The sequence below is a fragment of the Rhinolophus sinicus genome, linkage group LG07, assembly GCF_036562045.2.
Source record: "Rhinolophus sinicus isolate RSC01 linkage group LG07, ASM3656204v1, whole genome shotgun sequence".
Taxonomy (NCBI): Eukaryota; Metazoa; Chordata; class Mammalia; order Chiroptera; family Rhinolophidae; genus Rhinolophus; species Rhinolophus sinicus.
The window spans coordinates 25,856,840-25,873,732 of NC_133757.1; the positions used below are offsets into that span (position 1 = coordinate 25,856,840).

At 48.5% G+C, this 16,893-nt stretch overlaps 2 protein-coding genes across 3 annotated transcripts in view; both read right to left on the bottom strand.

The window, feature by feature from the left end:
* Positions 1-16,893, bottom strand: part of HOGA1 (4-hydroxy-2-oxoglutarate aldolase 1) — a 28,380-nt gene that overhangs the window by 8,271 nt on the left and 3,216 nt on the right. The window contains exons 2-5 of one of the 2 annotated variants that reach the window (XM_074339266.1): positions 2,459-2,587; positions 2,124-2,251; positions 1,533-1,667; positions 1,184-1,280 (exon numbers count right to left, since the gene is read on the bottom strand). In XM_074339266.1, coding sequence (XP_074195367.1) covers positions 1,184-1,280; positions 1,533-1,667; positions 2,124-2,251; positions 2,459-2,587 — 489 coding nt within the window. The remainder of the gene's footprint in view (positions 1-1,183; positions 1,281-1,532; positions 1,668-2,123; positions 2,252-2,458; positions 2,588-16,893) is intronic. The other variant, XM_074339267.1, reaches the window with a different exon arrangement.
* LG07H10orf62 (linkage group 07 C10orf62 homolog) lies at positions 14,536-15,492 on the bottom strand. Its single transcript, XM_019724810.2, has one exon. It carries the CDS (start codon positions 15,355-15,357, stop codon positions 14,665-14,667), a length of 693 nt encoding a protein of 230 aa, XP_019580369.2. The 5' UTR covers positions 15,358-15,492; the 3' UTR covers positions 14,536-14,664.

Genomic DNA, 16,893 nt, shown 5'->3' on the forward strand with positions numbered 1-16,893 from the left:
AATCCACGCTTGCTAGCTCAGCCACGGCAGTTATATCAGTGGCCAATGGCTAACTGGTAACAGCTTATGGCCAACTAGTCACAGCTGATGACCATCTACTACCCGAGCCAACACCTTTCCACGTGAGGCCGAGAGCCTGGAAACTGCTCTTTGGGACTGTGTTCCCTCACTCCCTAAGCAAAGTGGTCTCAAGAGTGGAGAGAGTAGGCAATTTGGAATGAGCTAATATAGTTGCCATTTACTGAATAGCTACTATGTACTAAGCACTATGGCAGACGGGGCCAATGCGATTTAATCCTGACAACACCTCTCTGCTTTGCTTAGTAGAAACTCAGACCTAGAGAGGTTGAGTACTTTGCCCAGCGATACTCAGTGAATAAACAGTGGAGCTGAGATTCCAGCTCAGTTCCCCCAGGTATCCAGAGTCTGTGCTTTTCCCATATACCCTCAGGAATGAGGCATAAATGGGCCCCCTGCATTTAAGAGACCGAGGGGAGATGTGCAAGGACCTAGGCAACATGCCAAAGTCTGCAAAGACCAGAGAGAACAGGATTGCCCCTAATAGCATGGGAAAAGCAACTCAAATCTGTACTCGCTGGGGCTTCAGCTGATGGAGCAGATGCTTCCCTTCCCCTCCCTGCCCTTCCCAGGCTCAAATCCAACCTGATCCCAAGGACCTTGACTACAAACAGACAATGACAACATTCCTAGGATCCTGGACTGGAACACAATCTGATCAGGCACCAGAAAAAGACCCGTGGCCCCACCCTGCAGGCCTGACCATTCATTCTGGCCTGGGAACAGGGGGAGAGGAAAATGGGCTCCTGACTAGAAGGGAGAGCCCCAAGCCTCTGCCCTCAGAAGATGATTTACAAGGTGAGATTAGAGGAGCTAAATTTGTCACCTAAGCAGGGAACTTTGGACTTAGAGTAAATTGTAGGCATCCCTACAACAGGCCAGGGATTGTACATGGCCACCCTCCTCCACCCAACAGGGCCACTCACAAGCACCCACTGTTCAGACAAGCAAGCGGTGTGCTGGGCTTCCGAGGTTTGGGAGCAGGCAGGCTGGCCCAGGCCCTCTGCAGACCCAGCCCCAGCCCTCACAGTCTCTCCCAGCAGACCCCAGCTGCCTGCTTCTATCTGGGTCACCCATCACAGTATGAATCCTGCGGGAAGCCTACCCACGGCGTAGCTGGCCAGCAGGAAGCCAGCCGATCCAGCCAACACCTGGAAATCCTGCCTCCTGGTCTTGTGAACCATCAGCCCGATTCTGGTCACCTGCAACAGCAAACCAGGTGTGAGTGGGGCCCAGACCCGCAGGCCCTCCCGGCTGGGGGCTGGGCCAGTATGAGCAAATGAGAGCCCAGGCCCCAGAAAGGAGCTCTAAAATTCAGACGAAACCCCGGAAAATCCACATGCCAGAGAGAACCCGAACAGGAGCCCAGAACTGAAGCGGGTCCCAGCGCTGTCCTGAAGTTGGTAGCAAAACAGGAGGGAAAGGTGCCTCAGCCAGGAGCTTCTGTCACTCACATCACCACCACTGTCCTTGATGCCAACGATATTCGGGTGCTGGGAAAGAATGACCGCTGTGTCTACAGGCAGGTCCAGCCCCGTGTTGGCTGGCACACTGTACAGCACCACAGGAATTGGAGAGAGGTCGGCGACCTGAGGGACACAGAGAGGAGGGGAGAGGGCAGCTGCCCAGGCCCGAGGAGCCTGAGGCACAGCTCGCCACCAATAGGTCTGAGCCTGGGCTCCCTGGACAGGCCCACCTCCTGGACTAGAAGTCACAGGGCTACATGCTGCTTGTAAGCAGTAATAGAGGGCAGTACTTAGTGAGTGCTTTCTATGTCCCAAGTCCTTTCTGTTTTGATCGAATTTAGTCCTTACAAGCACCCTACGAGGAAGATAGCTCTTTTGAGAGGGGAGGAAACAGTGACACAGAGTGGTTAGGGCCGTCACCCAAAGTCACACAGCTGGTACATGGTGCCATCTCTCCCCTTCCCAGGCTCTCCACTCCATTCCCAGCTTCTCTGTCTCCTCTCCCCAGGCAGAGTCTCCCCCTCACCCAACCTCCTCTCGGGCCCAGGCCTCAAGCCCACGCCCAACCCTCACACCCACCTTGGTGTAGTGGTGGATGAGGGCAGCACTGCTCATTCGGCCACGATAGTAGGAAGGGGTCACCACCAGGGCAGCGTCAGCCCCAACCTGGGCCATGCTCACGGTCATCTCCACTGTGGCTTGAGTAGCTGCAGAAGGAAAGAGAGAGTCTCCCCTACAGGCCATGGAGGATGAGAGCAGGACGGAGAAGGGCTGGGCCAGGACTCTGGGGCAAGCAAGGGGTGCAAAGGAGACAGAAATAGTCAACTGAACCCAGCCTCAGGGCCAAAGAGCCCCACCCCAGCCACCCCCAGCCCCTCCTGCTGCCCCCAGCGCCCAGGGCATTAGAGCCTCACACTCGCAGCCGGAACCAGCTAGCAGGAGCTTGTCCTTGGGCATAGCCTGACGCGCACGGCTCACCACCTCCAGGCGCTCACTGCTGGTCAGATAGGGGAACTCGCCATTGGAGCCCTGGACCAAAAAGCCTGCAAGAGAGGCCACATCACAGCCAACCTGATGCCTCCCCATCCTCTTACAGCCGGGACATTGGTGTTGTACTCACCCCGGTTCCTACCTCCCCGACACCAAGGTTCTATGCACATTTCCTTCCCAAGCTTGTTCTGATGCAGCCAGAATTCTTTACCCAGTTGCAATGACATTGTTCACACCGTTTTTCTTTGTTTTGAACTGTTTTAGCCATACCCCAAAGAACAGATAATAATATAATCCACGTGTGTGTATCCAGCAGCCATAGCAACCCTCCCCGGGTCACCTTCCTCTTCCTCCTCTTGCTGTCATGCCTCAGGTGTTATTGTTCCCAGCATGTCTTCATACACCTTAGGACATATATATCGATCCATAAACAAGATATTATATAATACGGTTTTTCCATTTTAAGCTTTATAGAAATGGAATCAAACTTACATACCTTCCGCACTTTGCCATTTTTGTCCAACATTGTGTTTTGATGTTTTGAGCTTTGTCCATAGCAGGATGGGTAGCTCTGATTCATTCATTTTTCACAGCTTTATAATAGTCTGCCGTGAGCTTAGACCACAATTTTACTTTTCTTTCTCCCTCTGAGGACATTTATTTATTTATTTTTAAATACTTACTTTTTTTTTTTTTTTTTTTAGAGGAACAGGACTTTATTGGGGAACAGTGCGTACTTCCAGGCCTTTTTTTCCCCAAGTCATGTTGTTGTCCTTTCAGTCTTAGTTGTGGAGGGTGCAGCTCAGCTCCAGGTCCAGTTGCCGTTTTTTTCTAGTTGCAGGGGGCACAGCCCACCATCCCTGTGGGAGTCGAACCGGCAACCTTGTGGTTGAGAGAATGCACTCCAACCAACTGAGCCATCCAGGAGCTCAGCAACAGCTCAGCTCAAGGTGCCGTGTTCAATCTTAGTTGCAGGGGGTGGAGCCCACCATCCCTTGTGGGACTCAAGGGATTGAACTGGCAACCTGGTGGTTGAGAGCCCACTGGCCCATGTGGGAATCGAACCGGCAGCCTTTGGAGTTAGGAGCATGGAGCTCTAACCGCCTGAGCCACCGGGCCGGCCCCAGGACATTTATTTATTTTTAAGATTTTTATTGGGGAAGAGGAACAGTGAGTATTTCCAGGACTTTATTGAGGAACAGTGTGTTTTTCCCCAGGACCCATCAGCTCCAAGTCAAGTCACTGTCCTTCAATCCTAGTTGTGGAGGGTGCAGCTCATCTCCAAGTCCAGGAGCTGTTTTCAATCTTCAGTTGCAGGGGGCGCAACCCACCATCCCATGCGGGAAGTGAACCGGCAACCTTTGTTGTTGAGAGCGCGCGCTCTAACCAGCTGAGCCATTGGCCACCCCTCTCTGAGGACACATTTAAAATGTTTACTTTTGTTTTGCTATTACAAACAATGCTGAAGCAAACATTTTCTGTAAAGTCCTCTGTGCCCACGTCTAAGCGTGTCCCTACAGTGTATACACTTAGGTGTGTAACTGCCAAGTCACATGTATGGGCACCTGCACGTGCCAAAAGTCTCTAATTAGCCAGTTCACACTCCATCGGCAAATAGAAGAGTGTGTCAATGCTCATCCACTGGGGGTTGTCAGCATTAATTTTTGCCAATTTTCTGGGTGGAAAGTGACACCTCATTATTTTATTTTGCATTTTTCCTGTTTCATCTATCATTGGAATGGCTTCTAACATTACCAGTTAAAGGCATCAACCCTTTTATATTCACGAGTGACCAGCAGAATTGATGCTCTTCAGTTGAATCTGAAGGCAGTGTTAGTAAATCCATTTTCCTCTCAGCTTTTTTTTAACTTTCTCTTTCCTTTCTTTCTCCTCTCTACCCCATTCTACTCCAAAAATATTTTTCTTCAATAGTTGACAAATACAGCATACAATACAAGATTATTAATAAACAGAAAAGTGTTTGGGAGGAAGGAAAGAAAATAAAGCCGGGAAGGGTACTGATATCAAAATTCCTGTCATATGGTCGTGAGTGATGGGCCATGAATTTGATTTGGAGCTTCCCTACAGTCAAAGCTAAAAGGGAAACGTGGTCAGCCGACAGATATGTAGAACTCCAGATAAAAGCAAGGCAGCTGCCCTGGAGAAATACAGTTTCCTGGCACTGGGACCAAGAGAAATTGTTCCCGTGAGTCATCCTTCAGGGGACACAGTGTGATGTAGAGTCAACTTTACACCACAAACCTTTTCCCATGCTATTTACTACATCATTAGATTCCACTGAGTAGATTGCCAGAATAGCTCACTGGATACTTATTTTTTTCTCTCTCTTTTCAGTTTTTTGCTTTGCTAACATTGCAGGGAACATCTTGAGGCAAATAGCTTTTGGCTTCTGTTGGATTGCTTCCTCAGGAGCCATTCCTCCGTGTCAGGCTTGGAGCCGATGGTAGGAGCTCCCTGTGTCTTGCTACATATGGCCCCCGTGCTTTCCCAGTGGGTCACCTCCATTCGCAGATCTGCCAACCCTGGAGAGGGCCCCAGTCCAGCCATGATTGGACCAGCACCCTCTGATTTAGAAATCAAAGATTTAGAGATCAAGCTTTTGCTACTCCCTCTATTCAAATGCCAAAGACATTTCCCTCCCCAACCCTGCCTGCTACCCCTCCTCGAACGGGCTGGGGCGGGTTCTTGCTCCAGCTACTTCTTCAGCCATAGGCACTCACTTCCAAGTCCCCCTTCATTCTGGTGGTCAGTTGCAGGGGTCCCCGGGCCCCACAGGTGGACCTGGCCTAAACGGCAAGGACAGCTGGTCTTGCACTCTGTGGGGTGAAGCAGACCCGTCCTCAAGACTCCTAGAGCCCTCTCCCTTGTCCCATTTAAGAAAACATCTGACCCAGGCCTGACTCCCAAGGAGGAGAAATGCCAGTTTGGGGAAGAGGGAGTGTGATAGTTGGAGAAGCACTGGACCCAAGTCACCTCTGGCTGTTGAGCCAGTCACATCGTGTCTCTGAGTCTCCATTTCCTTTTCTATGGGATGAGAATAAAATCATTTCAATTCTACCTTATAGGGCTGTCTTAAAGACACAAAGAACAAAATGTACAGAAAGCACTTTGAAATCTGTGAATTGATGCCACCAAGAGCCCCCTCCTTGTCCTTGATTAGATGTCCAGTTTCAGGCCTGATGTCCTTCTGCTGGTGTCGAGAGAGGACTGGAGGAGAGGAAAAGGCCAGGGTCCCAGATGAGTCAGGAGGGAGGAAAGTGAGTGCTAGAGAAGCAGGGCAATAGCATGGTCAGATACGTAGGCTCTGAACCCAGAGGAGCCTGGGTTTAACTCGTAGTGTGGCCCCCTCACCACCTATGAGATCTTGGGCAAATGGCTTAACGAAACCTCAGCTTCATCAAATGAAAACTGGGGATAATGTTAGTACTTTGCTTAAAGAGTGTTGTGAAGCTTAACTGAGATAGTAATTGTAAAGTAGAGTAATTGCTTAGAATAGAACCTGGCACTCAGTAAGTGTTAGCTGTAATTATTATGAAATCAGGAGAAAGGGCTCAAGGCTTAAATCAGGAGGGTGGCAGCTTTCAATTTGAGGAGGAGGATGGCTGATGTGGGAGGGGAGGCTGCACTCTGACCTCTCAGGCCCCTTCCAGCTGTAAAATGAAGAGGATCATTTTGAGAGCTATTCTCCCTTGGTTACACTGTCTGTTCGGGGGAGCCAGAGTGGCCTGAGAAGGGGAGCGGGTGTTTGGGGAGGGGATGTACAAGCAACCTGGTCATTTACTGTGGCCAAAAGGAATCATAGTCTCTCTTACTGTTAAGCCCCTTGGCTTATCATCATTGGCCCCTCCTCTGAGAAGTCCTTCTGGAATGCCTCCCCTGGACGTCTCGCCTCTGAACTTCTATTACCTGTTCCTTGCCCTTCTCACTTGCCTACTCAAAAATGCACAGAAGAAGGGGACACCCAAGATGGCGCAGTAGGTAAATGCTGTGCTCACCTTCTCTCACAACCACATCACAATTACAACTAATCTACAAGACAACCATTATTGAGAATCACCTAAAATCAGCTGAACTTAAGCCTTTCAACTAAGGACGTGCAGAAGCCACTTACTTTCAGACTAGTAGGAGGGGCAGAGACGCGGAACCGGCTGGTCCCACACCTGCGTGTGACCATTAAAGATCGGGAGGGATATTTTGGCTGTGGGGGTTCCCCCCACTCCCCAGAGGAGTAAGAGATCTCAGCCCCACCCCAGCCCAGGTTTCCAGTGCTGAGGAGAGAAGCCCCCATAATTTTTGGTTGTGAAAACCAGTGGCGATTGTGACTGAGTGAGACAGTGCAGCTGCATTTACAGGCGCTCTTCTTAAAGGGATTGTGCACAGACTTACTCACCAAAGGAATCACTTGCTCAGAGCTCCAGCACTGAGGCAGCAGCTGGAAAGGTGGCAGGGACAAATGGTGGGGAATTGAGTTGTCTGGCTTGGGACGGGGGCTGGAGAGGCGGCTTTCTCCTGGACGGGGGAGCTGGTGGAGGCCATTTGTGGGGACAGAGTCCCAGAGAGAAGTTTCCAGGCTCTCAACCTCACGTGGAAAGGTGCTGGCTTGGTTATTAGATGGCCATCAGCCATCTAATAATGAGATGGCCATCCGCTGTGGCTGGGTGGCCATCAGCTGTTACCGGGTAGCCATTAGCTACTAATATAACTGCTGTGGTTATGCTATGGGGTTGGTTGGTTGGTTGGTTGTTTGGTTGGTTGGTTGGTTGGTTGGTTGGCAGAGAGAATGGCGGATTGCAGCTAGCACGTTGGTTGGCAGAGAAGTAGACAGCGGATTGCGGTTAGCAAGCAGATTGTGGATTGCAGATTGGGTTGATCCTACTTCCTGTGCAGGAAGACCCCTCATTGGGGTACTGGCAGATGTTTGCTTTTTTTCTCGACCAGTTGCCATCGAGAATATAGTGGCATGACTCCCCTATCTATGGTTCCGTTGTTGTTCCTTTTTGGCCTCACCATATCCTGCATTCTTTTGCGGGGAGTGGGAGCTAAGTCCCTGCATTACACCATTGTTTCTTTGCTGAGCCCTCCCCCTTCCCCATATACAGACAAAAGAGGCAGCCACAACTGAATCTCCCCTGTTTGTTCGCCCTGCCCTGGCAATTCGAGACCTGGCCCCACCCAACTTTTGGGTATACCCATGCCACTTCCAGTGGCTTTTTTGTGCAGACCACCTGCCTTGGCTCAAGCTGCAGACTTTCCTAGGGTCTCTCAAATGTTTGTGGAATCCAGACAAGTAGCATCTGTCGAATATGTCCTGTACTTTTGGCTGAGCATCTCTAAGCAAGGCAATAGTGGCAGCCGGCCTTGGTTCGCAGCTTGGCCTCTCAAGGTGCTTCCAAGAACAGCACGGGCAGCAGCCATCTGCAGATTTCTTTGTGGCTCCTGCTGGGTGGCCCCAAGTGGGGCACGGGCTGTGGCTGAACTTGACCTATAGCTGACCCCCTCCAAGCTGATGACCCCAGTGGCCAGCTTCAAAACAAGCTGGAGCATCACCCAGCCGCCTCCAAGTACAACACACCCAAGGGGTGGATTGGGCAGGCACCAGAGTCCTGCTGAGGTAGATCCTGCTCCGTAGGATCAGCCTTTGCACAACAACTCTTCCACTGTTGGCAAGGCCAGTCCTCACAACAAGTGAGCCCAAGGGTCAGCCCCTCCCATTGATGTGCAATTATCAACCAAGGCTCAACTACAAAAGGAGGGCACACACAACCCACGTGAGGGACACACCTGGAGCTCGTGGCTCAGGTGACCAAAAAGACTGCGCCACTGAACCCCACAGCACACCTACTACGTAAGGCCACTCTTCTAAGACCGGAAGATATAGCAGCCCTACCCAATACATAGAAACAAACACAGGGAACAGCCAAAATGGGGAGACAAAGAAACATGTCCCAAATAAAAGAACAGAACAAAGCTCCAGAAAAAGAAATAAGCGAAATGGAGACAAGCAATCTATCAGACGCAGAGTTCCAAACACTGGTTATAAGAATGCTCACTGATCTCAGGGAGAACTTCAACAGAAAGATAGGAAGCATAAAAATGGAGATGGAAATCATGAAAAACAACCAGTCAGAAATAAAGGATACAATAACAGAAATGAAGAATACATTACAGAGAATCAACAGTAGATTAGGTGAAGCAGAGGATCTAACCAGTGATGTAGAAGATAATGAAGCAGAAAACACCCAACCAGAACAGCAAAAAGAAAAAATCCAAAAAATTGAGGAGAGTTTAAGGGGCTCCGGAACAATATCAAGCGTACCAACATTCGCATTATAGGGGTACCAGAAGGAGAAGAGAGAGAGCAAGGAATTTAAAACCTATTTGAAGAAATGATGACAGAAAACTTCCCTAACCTGGTGAAGGAAATAGACATACACGCCCAGAAAGCACAGAGAGTCCCAAACAAGATGAACCCAAAGATGCCAACACCAATTTAAATCATAATTTAAAAAATGCCAAAGGTTAAAGACAAAGAGAGAATCTGAAAAGCAGCAAGAGAAAAAGCAATTGATTACCTACAAGGGAGCCCCCATAAGACTGGCAGCTGATTTCTCAACAGAAACCTTGCAGGCAAGAAGGGAGTGGCAGGAAATATTCCAAGTGATGAAAAGCAAAGACATACAACCAAGATTACTCTACCCAGCAAAGCTATCATTTAGAATTGAAGGACAGATAAGAAGCTTCCCAGAAAAGAAGAGGCTGAAGGAGCTCATCACCACCAACCCAGTATAACAAGGAATCTTAGAGGGACTTCTTTAAGATGGTGGCGGGGGGTGGGGGTTAAGGGTGGGTGAAAAGGGAAGGGATTAAGAAGTACAAATTAGTTGTTACATAGTAGTCATGGGGATATAGGGTATAGCATAAGGAATATAGTCAATAATATTGTAATAACTAGGTATGGTGCCAAATAGATACTAGATCTATCAGGGTGATAGATGGGAACGGAGTTGGGTCAGGGTGAAAAAGGTGAAGGCATTAAGAAATATAAATTGATAGTTAATACAGTATGGGGAATATAATCAACAATGTTGTAAAGACCATGTAAGGTGCCACATGGGCACTGGACTTATCAGGGGATCACGTCATAGACTGTGTAGATGCCTGACCACTGTGCTATACACCTGAAGCTGAAGTAGAGTAATATTGAATGTCAACTATAACTAAATATATAGGTACATATAGTCACGGGATGTAAAGTACAACATAGGGAAAATAGTTGATGGTATTGTAACAGCTATATAAGATGTCAGGGGAGTAGTAGCTTGGGGGGGTGGGTTATCACTTTAAGAGGGGTTTAAATGTCTAACTACTATGTTGCTTTGTACACTTGAAATTAATTTTTAAAAAAACTGGAAAAAAAAGTGAGGAGAAACTATACACTGAATATTTAAAAAAAAAAAATGCACAGAGGTCCTCAGAACCCTTCAATCTCCCCCCACCGTCACCTGAGGGACTAGGAAAAATTTCTCAAACTGGCCTCTGCTGTAAAAGGAAGAAATTGGACTGGCTGGTTTCCTAAGTCGTCCTGGGCTGTAGCCTTTGGAGTCACTTTTCAGCTTTTTCTCCTACTTTTGCCTATCCCTAAATGATGCCCTTCAGCCAAACTGACTGTCAAGGTCCCCCACACATACTGCCACCTTCCTGCCTCTGCACCTTTGCTCATGCTGTTCCCTTCTGCCTGGAACACCTCCTTGTTTGTAGCTCCTCATGTGCTGCGAGAGCCACAAAGTCTCTCCTCAATTTCCCTCCCCTTTGCCCTTCACAGCATTTTGTTCTTCTTAAATAGTATTTGTACTACTTTGCCTAGAATCAGCAAGGTCAGGGATGGTGTCCTGCTCATTCTGGCCTATTCCATGACACCTTAGTATGCTGCCTATTGAGGTGTGTGTTGACAATTTGTTGTATGAAAGGAAAATTGTCCCAAACCTGGTCTGGGAAGAACTTTTTCTGTGTGAGTAATTCATAACCTCCCACTGGGAATAAATGAACATTCCTGATAAAATGCTTAAACAATTTGCTGGTAAGCTTTAATGGAACTAAGCCTTGATCTGGGAAACCACTCACCCTCCCAGCTGACTCTCAGACAAGAGTCTAGAAGCTGTTAACTCCTCTTCTAGTCTAACGATGATTTCATCATTCTCAAGGAGTATATACTTGAGTTGGCTGCTTAGAAGCCATTTTCCTTGTAGCACAACTACCAGGGTTGCCAAAAAAATGTATACACATTTAAAGAGATGTTATCTATGCTCAAGCAGTAGTTCGCCATAATCAGAAGTGTCTGGACACTGATAGTAACCAATTTGAACACCTCTTGTAATTGCAGAAGTCAAATGTGACTTGTATCCATCTTTTGCTATCACTGTATGTTGAGTATTACAATTTACAATATAGTTTTTTCCTTTCTTAAAATGTGTATACATTTTTTTGGCACCCTCTGTATAATAAAACTTTGACATGCACTCGTAACTAAGTTGTCTAAAAACTTTTTTGATTTTTAATTTTGAACTACTTTTAACTTTAGAGAAGTTGCCAAAATAGTACAGGGGATTTCAATACATCCCTCAACCAGCACTCACTGCCAAGTACATCTTACCTAACTGTTGTACAGTTATCAAAACCAGAGAATGAACCTTGGTAAAATACTAACTACAGACTATTTGGATTCTGCCAGTTTGAAACTTTTTAAAAGTAAAGATTCTGAAGTCATAATTGGCTATTCTTAAATGTTATACAAGGGATTTAGGTCTTCCAGATAAATGCATACATTTTAACAATCACTTTTAGAAGCCAAACTTCACCGCTCTTGCTTTTTGTCCAACATTTTCCAGTGTGATCGACCCCAATTAAAATTTTACTATGTGCAACAACATGGATGGACCTAGAGAACATTATCCTAAGTGAAATAAGTCAGACTGAGAAAGATAAATACCATATGATCTCACTTATATATATGTGGAATCTAAAGAACAGAGCAAACAAGCAAACAAAACAAATAGACACAGAGATACAGAGAAAAAACTGATGATTGCAAGATGGGGAGGGGGGTTGGGGAATGAGAAGAAGGTGAAGGGATTAGAAAGTATAAATTGGTAGTCACAAAATAGTCACCGGAATGTGAAATACAGTATGGAGAATATAATCAATAATATTGTATAGATTATGTAGGGTGCCATATGGGTACTGGACTTACTGGGGGGATCACTTCATAGACTGTGTAGATGCCTGACCACTGCGCTGTGCACTGGAAGCTGATGCAGAATAATATTGAATGTCACCTATAATTAAATATATGTATGTGTATATATATTCAGAGGGTGCCAAAAAAATGTATACACATTTTAAGAAAGGAAAAAACTGTATTAAAATTGTAATACTCAATATACACCAATAACAAAAGATGAGTAAAAGTCATGTGTATACCTTGTTTTGGCACCCCAGGGATAGTCACAGAATGTAGAGCACAGCATAGGGAATATAGTCAATGGTATTGTGACAGCTGTATACGTACAATGTCAGAGGGGTAGTAGACTTGGTGGGGTTATTACTTTGTGAGGGGTGTAAATGTCTAATCAGTATGTTGTTTGTTTTGTATACCTGAAACTAATATAAAAAGATAAAATAAAAAAGGGAAAAAACTTTTATTATGAAGTATTTAAAATATACATGTATATCAGCATTTATATAAAGTCGCTTATTAGTAATGTCAAAAACAGTCAAATACTCTCAGCTCTGTACCATAAAACCAATCGACGGCATTTAGGGTGTTTATAGATTTACGCATCCTTTGCAATGAGGCGCTGCTGGTCGTACTGGCATTGCTACTTATTCCTGGAGTTTGAGGCCCACAGATTGGGAACCACTGGTAAACCCATAACAGATGCAAATGGTAAGAAACTTCCATGGGATGGGATTATGGGGGTTCGACAGTGCCATGTAGCTGACTTCTCTCAAGTTCCCCAGAACTTAAACTACCTAACTGGGGGTCACCCCTTGCCCCAGAAATGGCTTCTTGGGACCTCGGAAGAAGAAGCAGGAGAGTCCCAGGCTTGCAGGACAGCACAGAAAGTGTCAGGACATGTGGGAAGAAGACAGGGATAAGCATGAGAGAGGTGGACCCATCTGGGGATGACGGGCATGGGACTGGGGTCAGAAATAGATAGGAATAGCTAGATAGATATAGAGCTAGATAGATAGTAGTAGATAGGGACAGTTAGAGATATAGAGAGTTTCATAGGTACGGTCAGACCCTACCTTTGGGCTTTGGAGTCAGGCAAAGAAGGACTCTAACCCCAGTGACATCACTTGCTGTTTATGCCATCTCAGGCGAATTACATCACTGAGCCTCAGGTGCCTCATTTGCAAAATGGACAGAATGAAATACCCATCTGGGGCTGTGCCGTAACACAAAATGTGGCATATACTAAAACTCAAAAAAAAGAAAAAAACAATACTCAAAAAGAGGGAGCTTGTCATGCCGGGTCTCTGGTCCCACTCCCCACATAAGAACACAGGATATGGCAAGGCAAAAAAGGAACACCCACGGAGCCATAGATAGGGGAGTTATACCACTATATTCTCGCTGGTGGCCAGGCCACACACACGAAGTAGGGATCCACACGATCCACAATCCACCATCCACTTCTCTGCCTGCCAACCAGCCAACCAACCAATGGAATCACGGCAGTTATATCAGTGGCTAATTGGCTAACTGGTTACAGCTGATGGCCAACCAGTCACAGCTGATGGCCATCTTCTACCCGAGCCAGCACTTTCCCCATGAGGCTGAGAGCCTGGAAACTGCTCTCCTGGCTCTGTCCCCACAGAGTTGCTAACTAGTTAGTAGCAGTACTAGCAGCAGCAGCAGCAGCTCCAGCCCCAACATTAACATAAACAAGGAGAGAGACTAACACAGATCCCAGTGGGCCCAGGGAGCAGGCAGGTGGGGAGAGAACTGCAGTGTGGGCTGCCACACAACAGAAGCCGTAGACGGGGTGAGGATGGCACCAAGAAGACGGGCCTACGTCACCCCACTCACTAATTTGCTTCTAGAGGCCTGTCTCCACCCCTCCCCGCAATGCCTGGCTGTTTCTTCCTTCCCTGATGTGCGGGGTGTCATGAGGGGTCTCTGCTCCTGCACCCCACATAAGAACGCAGGATGTGGTTAGGCCAAAAAGGAACACCCACGGAGCCATAGGTAGGGGAGTCATACCACTATAGTCTTGCTGGCGGCTGGGTTGGAGACACAGGAAGCAGGAGCCACACTGTTCGCAACGCTCACTGCGCCGCTTGCAGGCTCAGCCACCATCTTCTTGCTAGCCCCCCATTTTTCTGCTAGCGTAGCCACGGCAGTTATACTAGTGCCCAATGGCTCACTGGTCACAGCCGACAGCCAACTAGCCACAGCTGATGGCCATCTACCACCCGAGTGAGCACCTTTCCACGTGAGGCCGAGAGCCTGGAAACTGCACTCCTGGCTCTGTCCCCACACCTGACGATAGCAGGTTGGTGGATGTGAAGCCCCCTGGAGATATCCCATCCCCAGACCTGAGACCATTTTATGGCACTTTATGGCATCCTGAGTCAGCCCAGTGAAAAGGCCCCAGGCCAGGGCCCACACTAAGAGGACTGTGGAGAGAAGGAACCCTCCTCCCCCCATCCCTGCGCAGCCCTGAGGCTGGCCACAGAGCCCCCAGACTCAGAGTGAGGGTGTACAAAGCTTTATTGGCTCAGTTCCAGGCCTGTGGCGTCAGTGTGGGGCCCTCAGCTGCTCCTGAGATCTGCCTTGTCTGTCTTCTCTCGGTGGATGTACAGGGGCCTGAGTCTGTCTCAGCTGCTTTGTTTCCTCCCAACTCTCCCTCTGCTAGGGGCCATCCTCTGTGACAGACCTCACTCATGGGGTCCAAGAGGCTCAGGACCCCTTTAAGGGCCTGAGGAAGAAGGGATTGGGGTGGCAGCATCTTACCCTGGGCCACACAGGCTGTCCCATAGGAGGTAAAACAGGCCTGTGATTGTGTGCCAGCCCTGTCGGGGGAAGGGGTGTTTCCATCCATGGTTAGGTGGCTTTGAAGGGGTGATAGGTCTGGTGGCTGCGGTTAGGCATGCTGTGGCTCTGGTGGCTCAGCTGGCTTGGATAACCCTGGTGGCTATGGTGACTATGTCCATAGAAGGTGTGTGTGTGGTTCATACCAGCTACAGTGGTTTCCCGCTGGGTGAGGAAATTGCTTTTCAGCTTCATCTTCACCTCCTCGAGGGCCTTCAGTTCCTCCTGGCTGATGTCCTTGGACTCTAAGTGGCCCGAGTTCTGGTAAACCGTGGCACGCTGCAACATGGAGTTAGCCAGTCGCCGCCCCTTGGTGTCAATCTCTTTGGTACAAGCAGACACAGAGGCCCACGTGGCTTCATCGGTGGAGGAGGACTTTCCAGACTCCTTGTGGGTCTCTTTTACCACTGAGGACCCAGACATCTTCTGCTTGCTGGTGAAGGACTCCCGGTGAAGAGCTGTGCCCGCTTCTCCTTGCCTCGTGGTAAAAGTCTCCATACGAATTGTAGTGCTGGCCTCTCCGCTCCCACTCTCAGGCTGGGGAGCAGCCGTGCTGCTGGTGGCCAGCTTCTCTTCGGAAAGGCGGCTAAAGTGAGATTTGATCCAGCTCTCATTTTGTGCGTTATGGCATCCTTGTGGCTCATGCTCGTCTTGTGGAGGCCCACAGGCTGGCCTCCTTCTCTTCCTCCTCTGAATCCACAGCATGAGGCCTCCACCTCCGAGTAAGAGGGCGGTCCCCAGCACCACCTTGCATGATGGTTGCTGGATGAGCTCCAAGAAGGTCTCCAGGACCCTACACCAGGCAGGCAGAGCTAAGAGCACACTGGAAGTAGGGGAGCCCAGATGGTATGTTTCATGCTTGAAAGGGCAGGCTCCCTGAAAGTGTCTGGCAGGCAGGTCTCCCCTGGCACCCTCCCTAGGATGCCCCTCCCACCTCAGCAATGAACCCCATTGTGAGGAAGGTGGTGGGGGGCGGGGTGGGGAGAGGCCTCAGCATCCCTCATGTCTAACGTGGCAGGCATTGCCTAAGGCCCAGGTTCTGTCTCCTACCCTGACACTGTCCCCATGGTCAGTGAAAGGGCAGCTTCCCCAACTCTGAGTCCCTTCTGCCCTCTGTGACCCCTTCTGCAACTCAGTCCTTTTTTATTATTATTAGTTTCAGGTGTACAAAACAATGTAATAGACATTTACACCCCTTCACAAAGTGACAACCCCCTTGCCCTAATCTACCACCCCTCCGACATCGGATTGCAGATTGGTGCAGCCACTATGGAAATCAGTATGTAGGTATCTCAAAAAACTGAAAATGGAACTACCTTATGACTCAGTCCTTCTTATCTTCTAGTCTTTGGTTTATTTCCCTTACCATCCAGTGTCCCCCAGGGAGCAGAAGCTGCTGGATCAGGTGGGCCATGGCTGAAGGGCCCTCTTGTCTGGGCTGGCCTCCATTCCTGGCCGTCTAACGTCATTGTCTCCCGCCACCCAGGGCCCACACCTGCTGCCAGTTCAGCGTACTCCATCCCCACTTGCACCCCTCAACACCATTACAGAGCAGGGTACAGAAGGAAAAAGGGCCCAGCAAGAAGCTCATTCTAGAATAACATGAGGTCACAATTGAGGCAAGATGAGCAGGGCTGAGAGGGCAGAGCGGGTAGGACAGAAGATGTCACTGGGTCCCACATACCTGGGGCCATTCCAGGATGGGGGCTGCTACCTCTTGCCTTAGTGATGCACCTGTAAACCCACAATTTGCCACCACCACTCACCCACCCCCATAAATGGTCACAGTGCAGGTGGTGAAAGGGTGAGCCAGGCTCTCCTTAGGTACAGGTAACTGACATCCTGGCCCACAATCCCAAGTGACATCTAGGGCCTCTGAGGGTGGAAATGGGCCTGGGCCACTCCATTATTTCACCCAGAGGCATCTAACACATTTTTTTAAATGAAAAAATGCCAAAATAGGGTTATCAAAATTGTGATATTTTAAACAAAACATTTAGCAAAGTAATGGGTTTAATATACACAACAATATCCTCCCTTATCACAAGAAACCAAGGTCTAGTCTACATACTAAGGGAATAAGACACAAGCTTAAAGTTCTACGGGGAACAGCATCTCCCCAGTCTGACTGGAGTAACTCTGTAGTTGGCCAATAACCTCATTTGGAAATAACAATTCAAAGTCCATCCCTGAGGTTGTTTGTGGGAGCGAGTTCAGGGCCAAATGGCCCTTCTGCAACAA

Excerpts from the sequence above, each read along its gene's own strand:
- LG07H10orf62 (XM_019724810.2), bottom strand. The coding sequence starts at position 15,357 with ATGCTGTGGATTCAGAGGAGGAAGAGAAGGAGGCCAGCCTGTGGGCCT.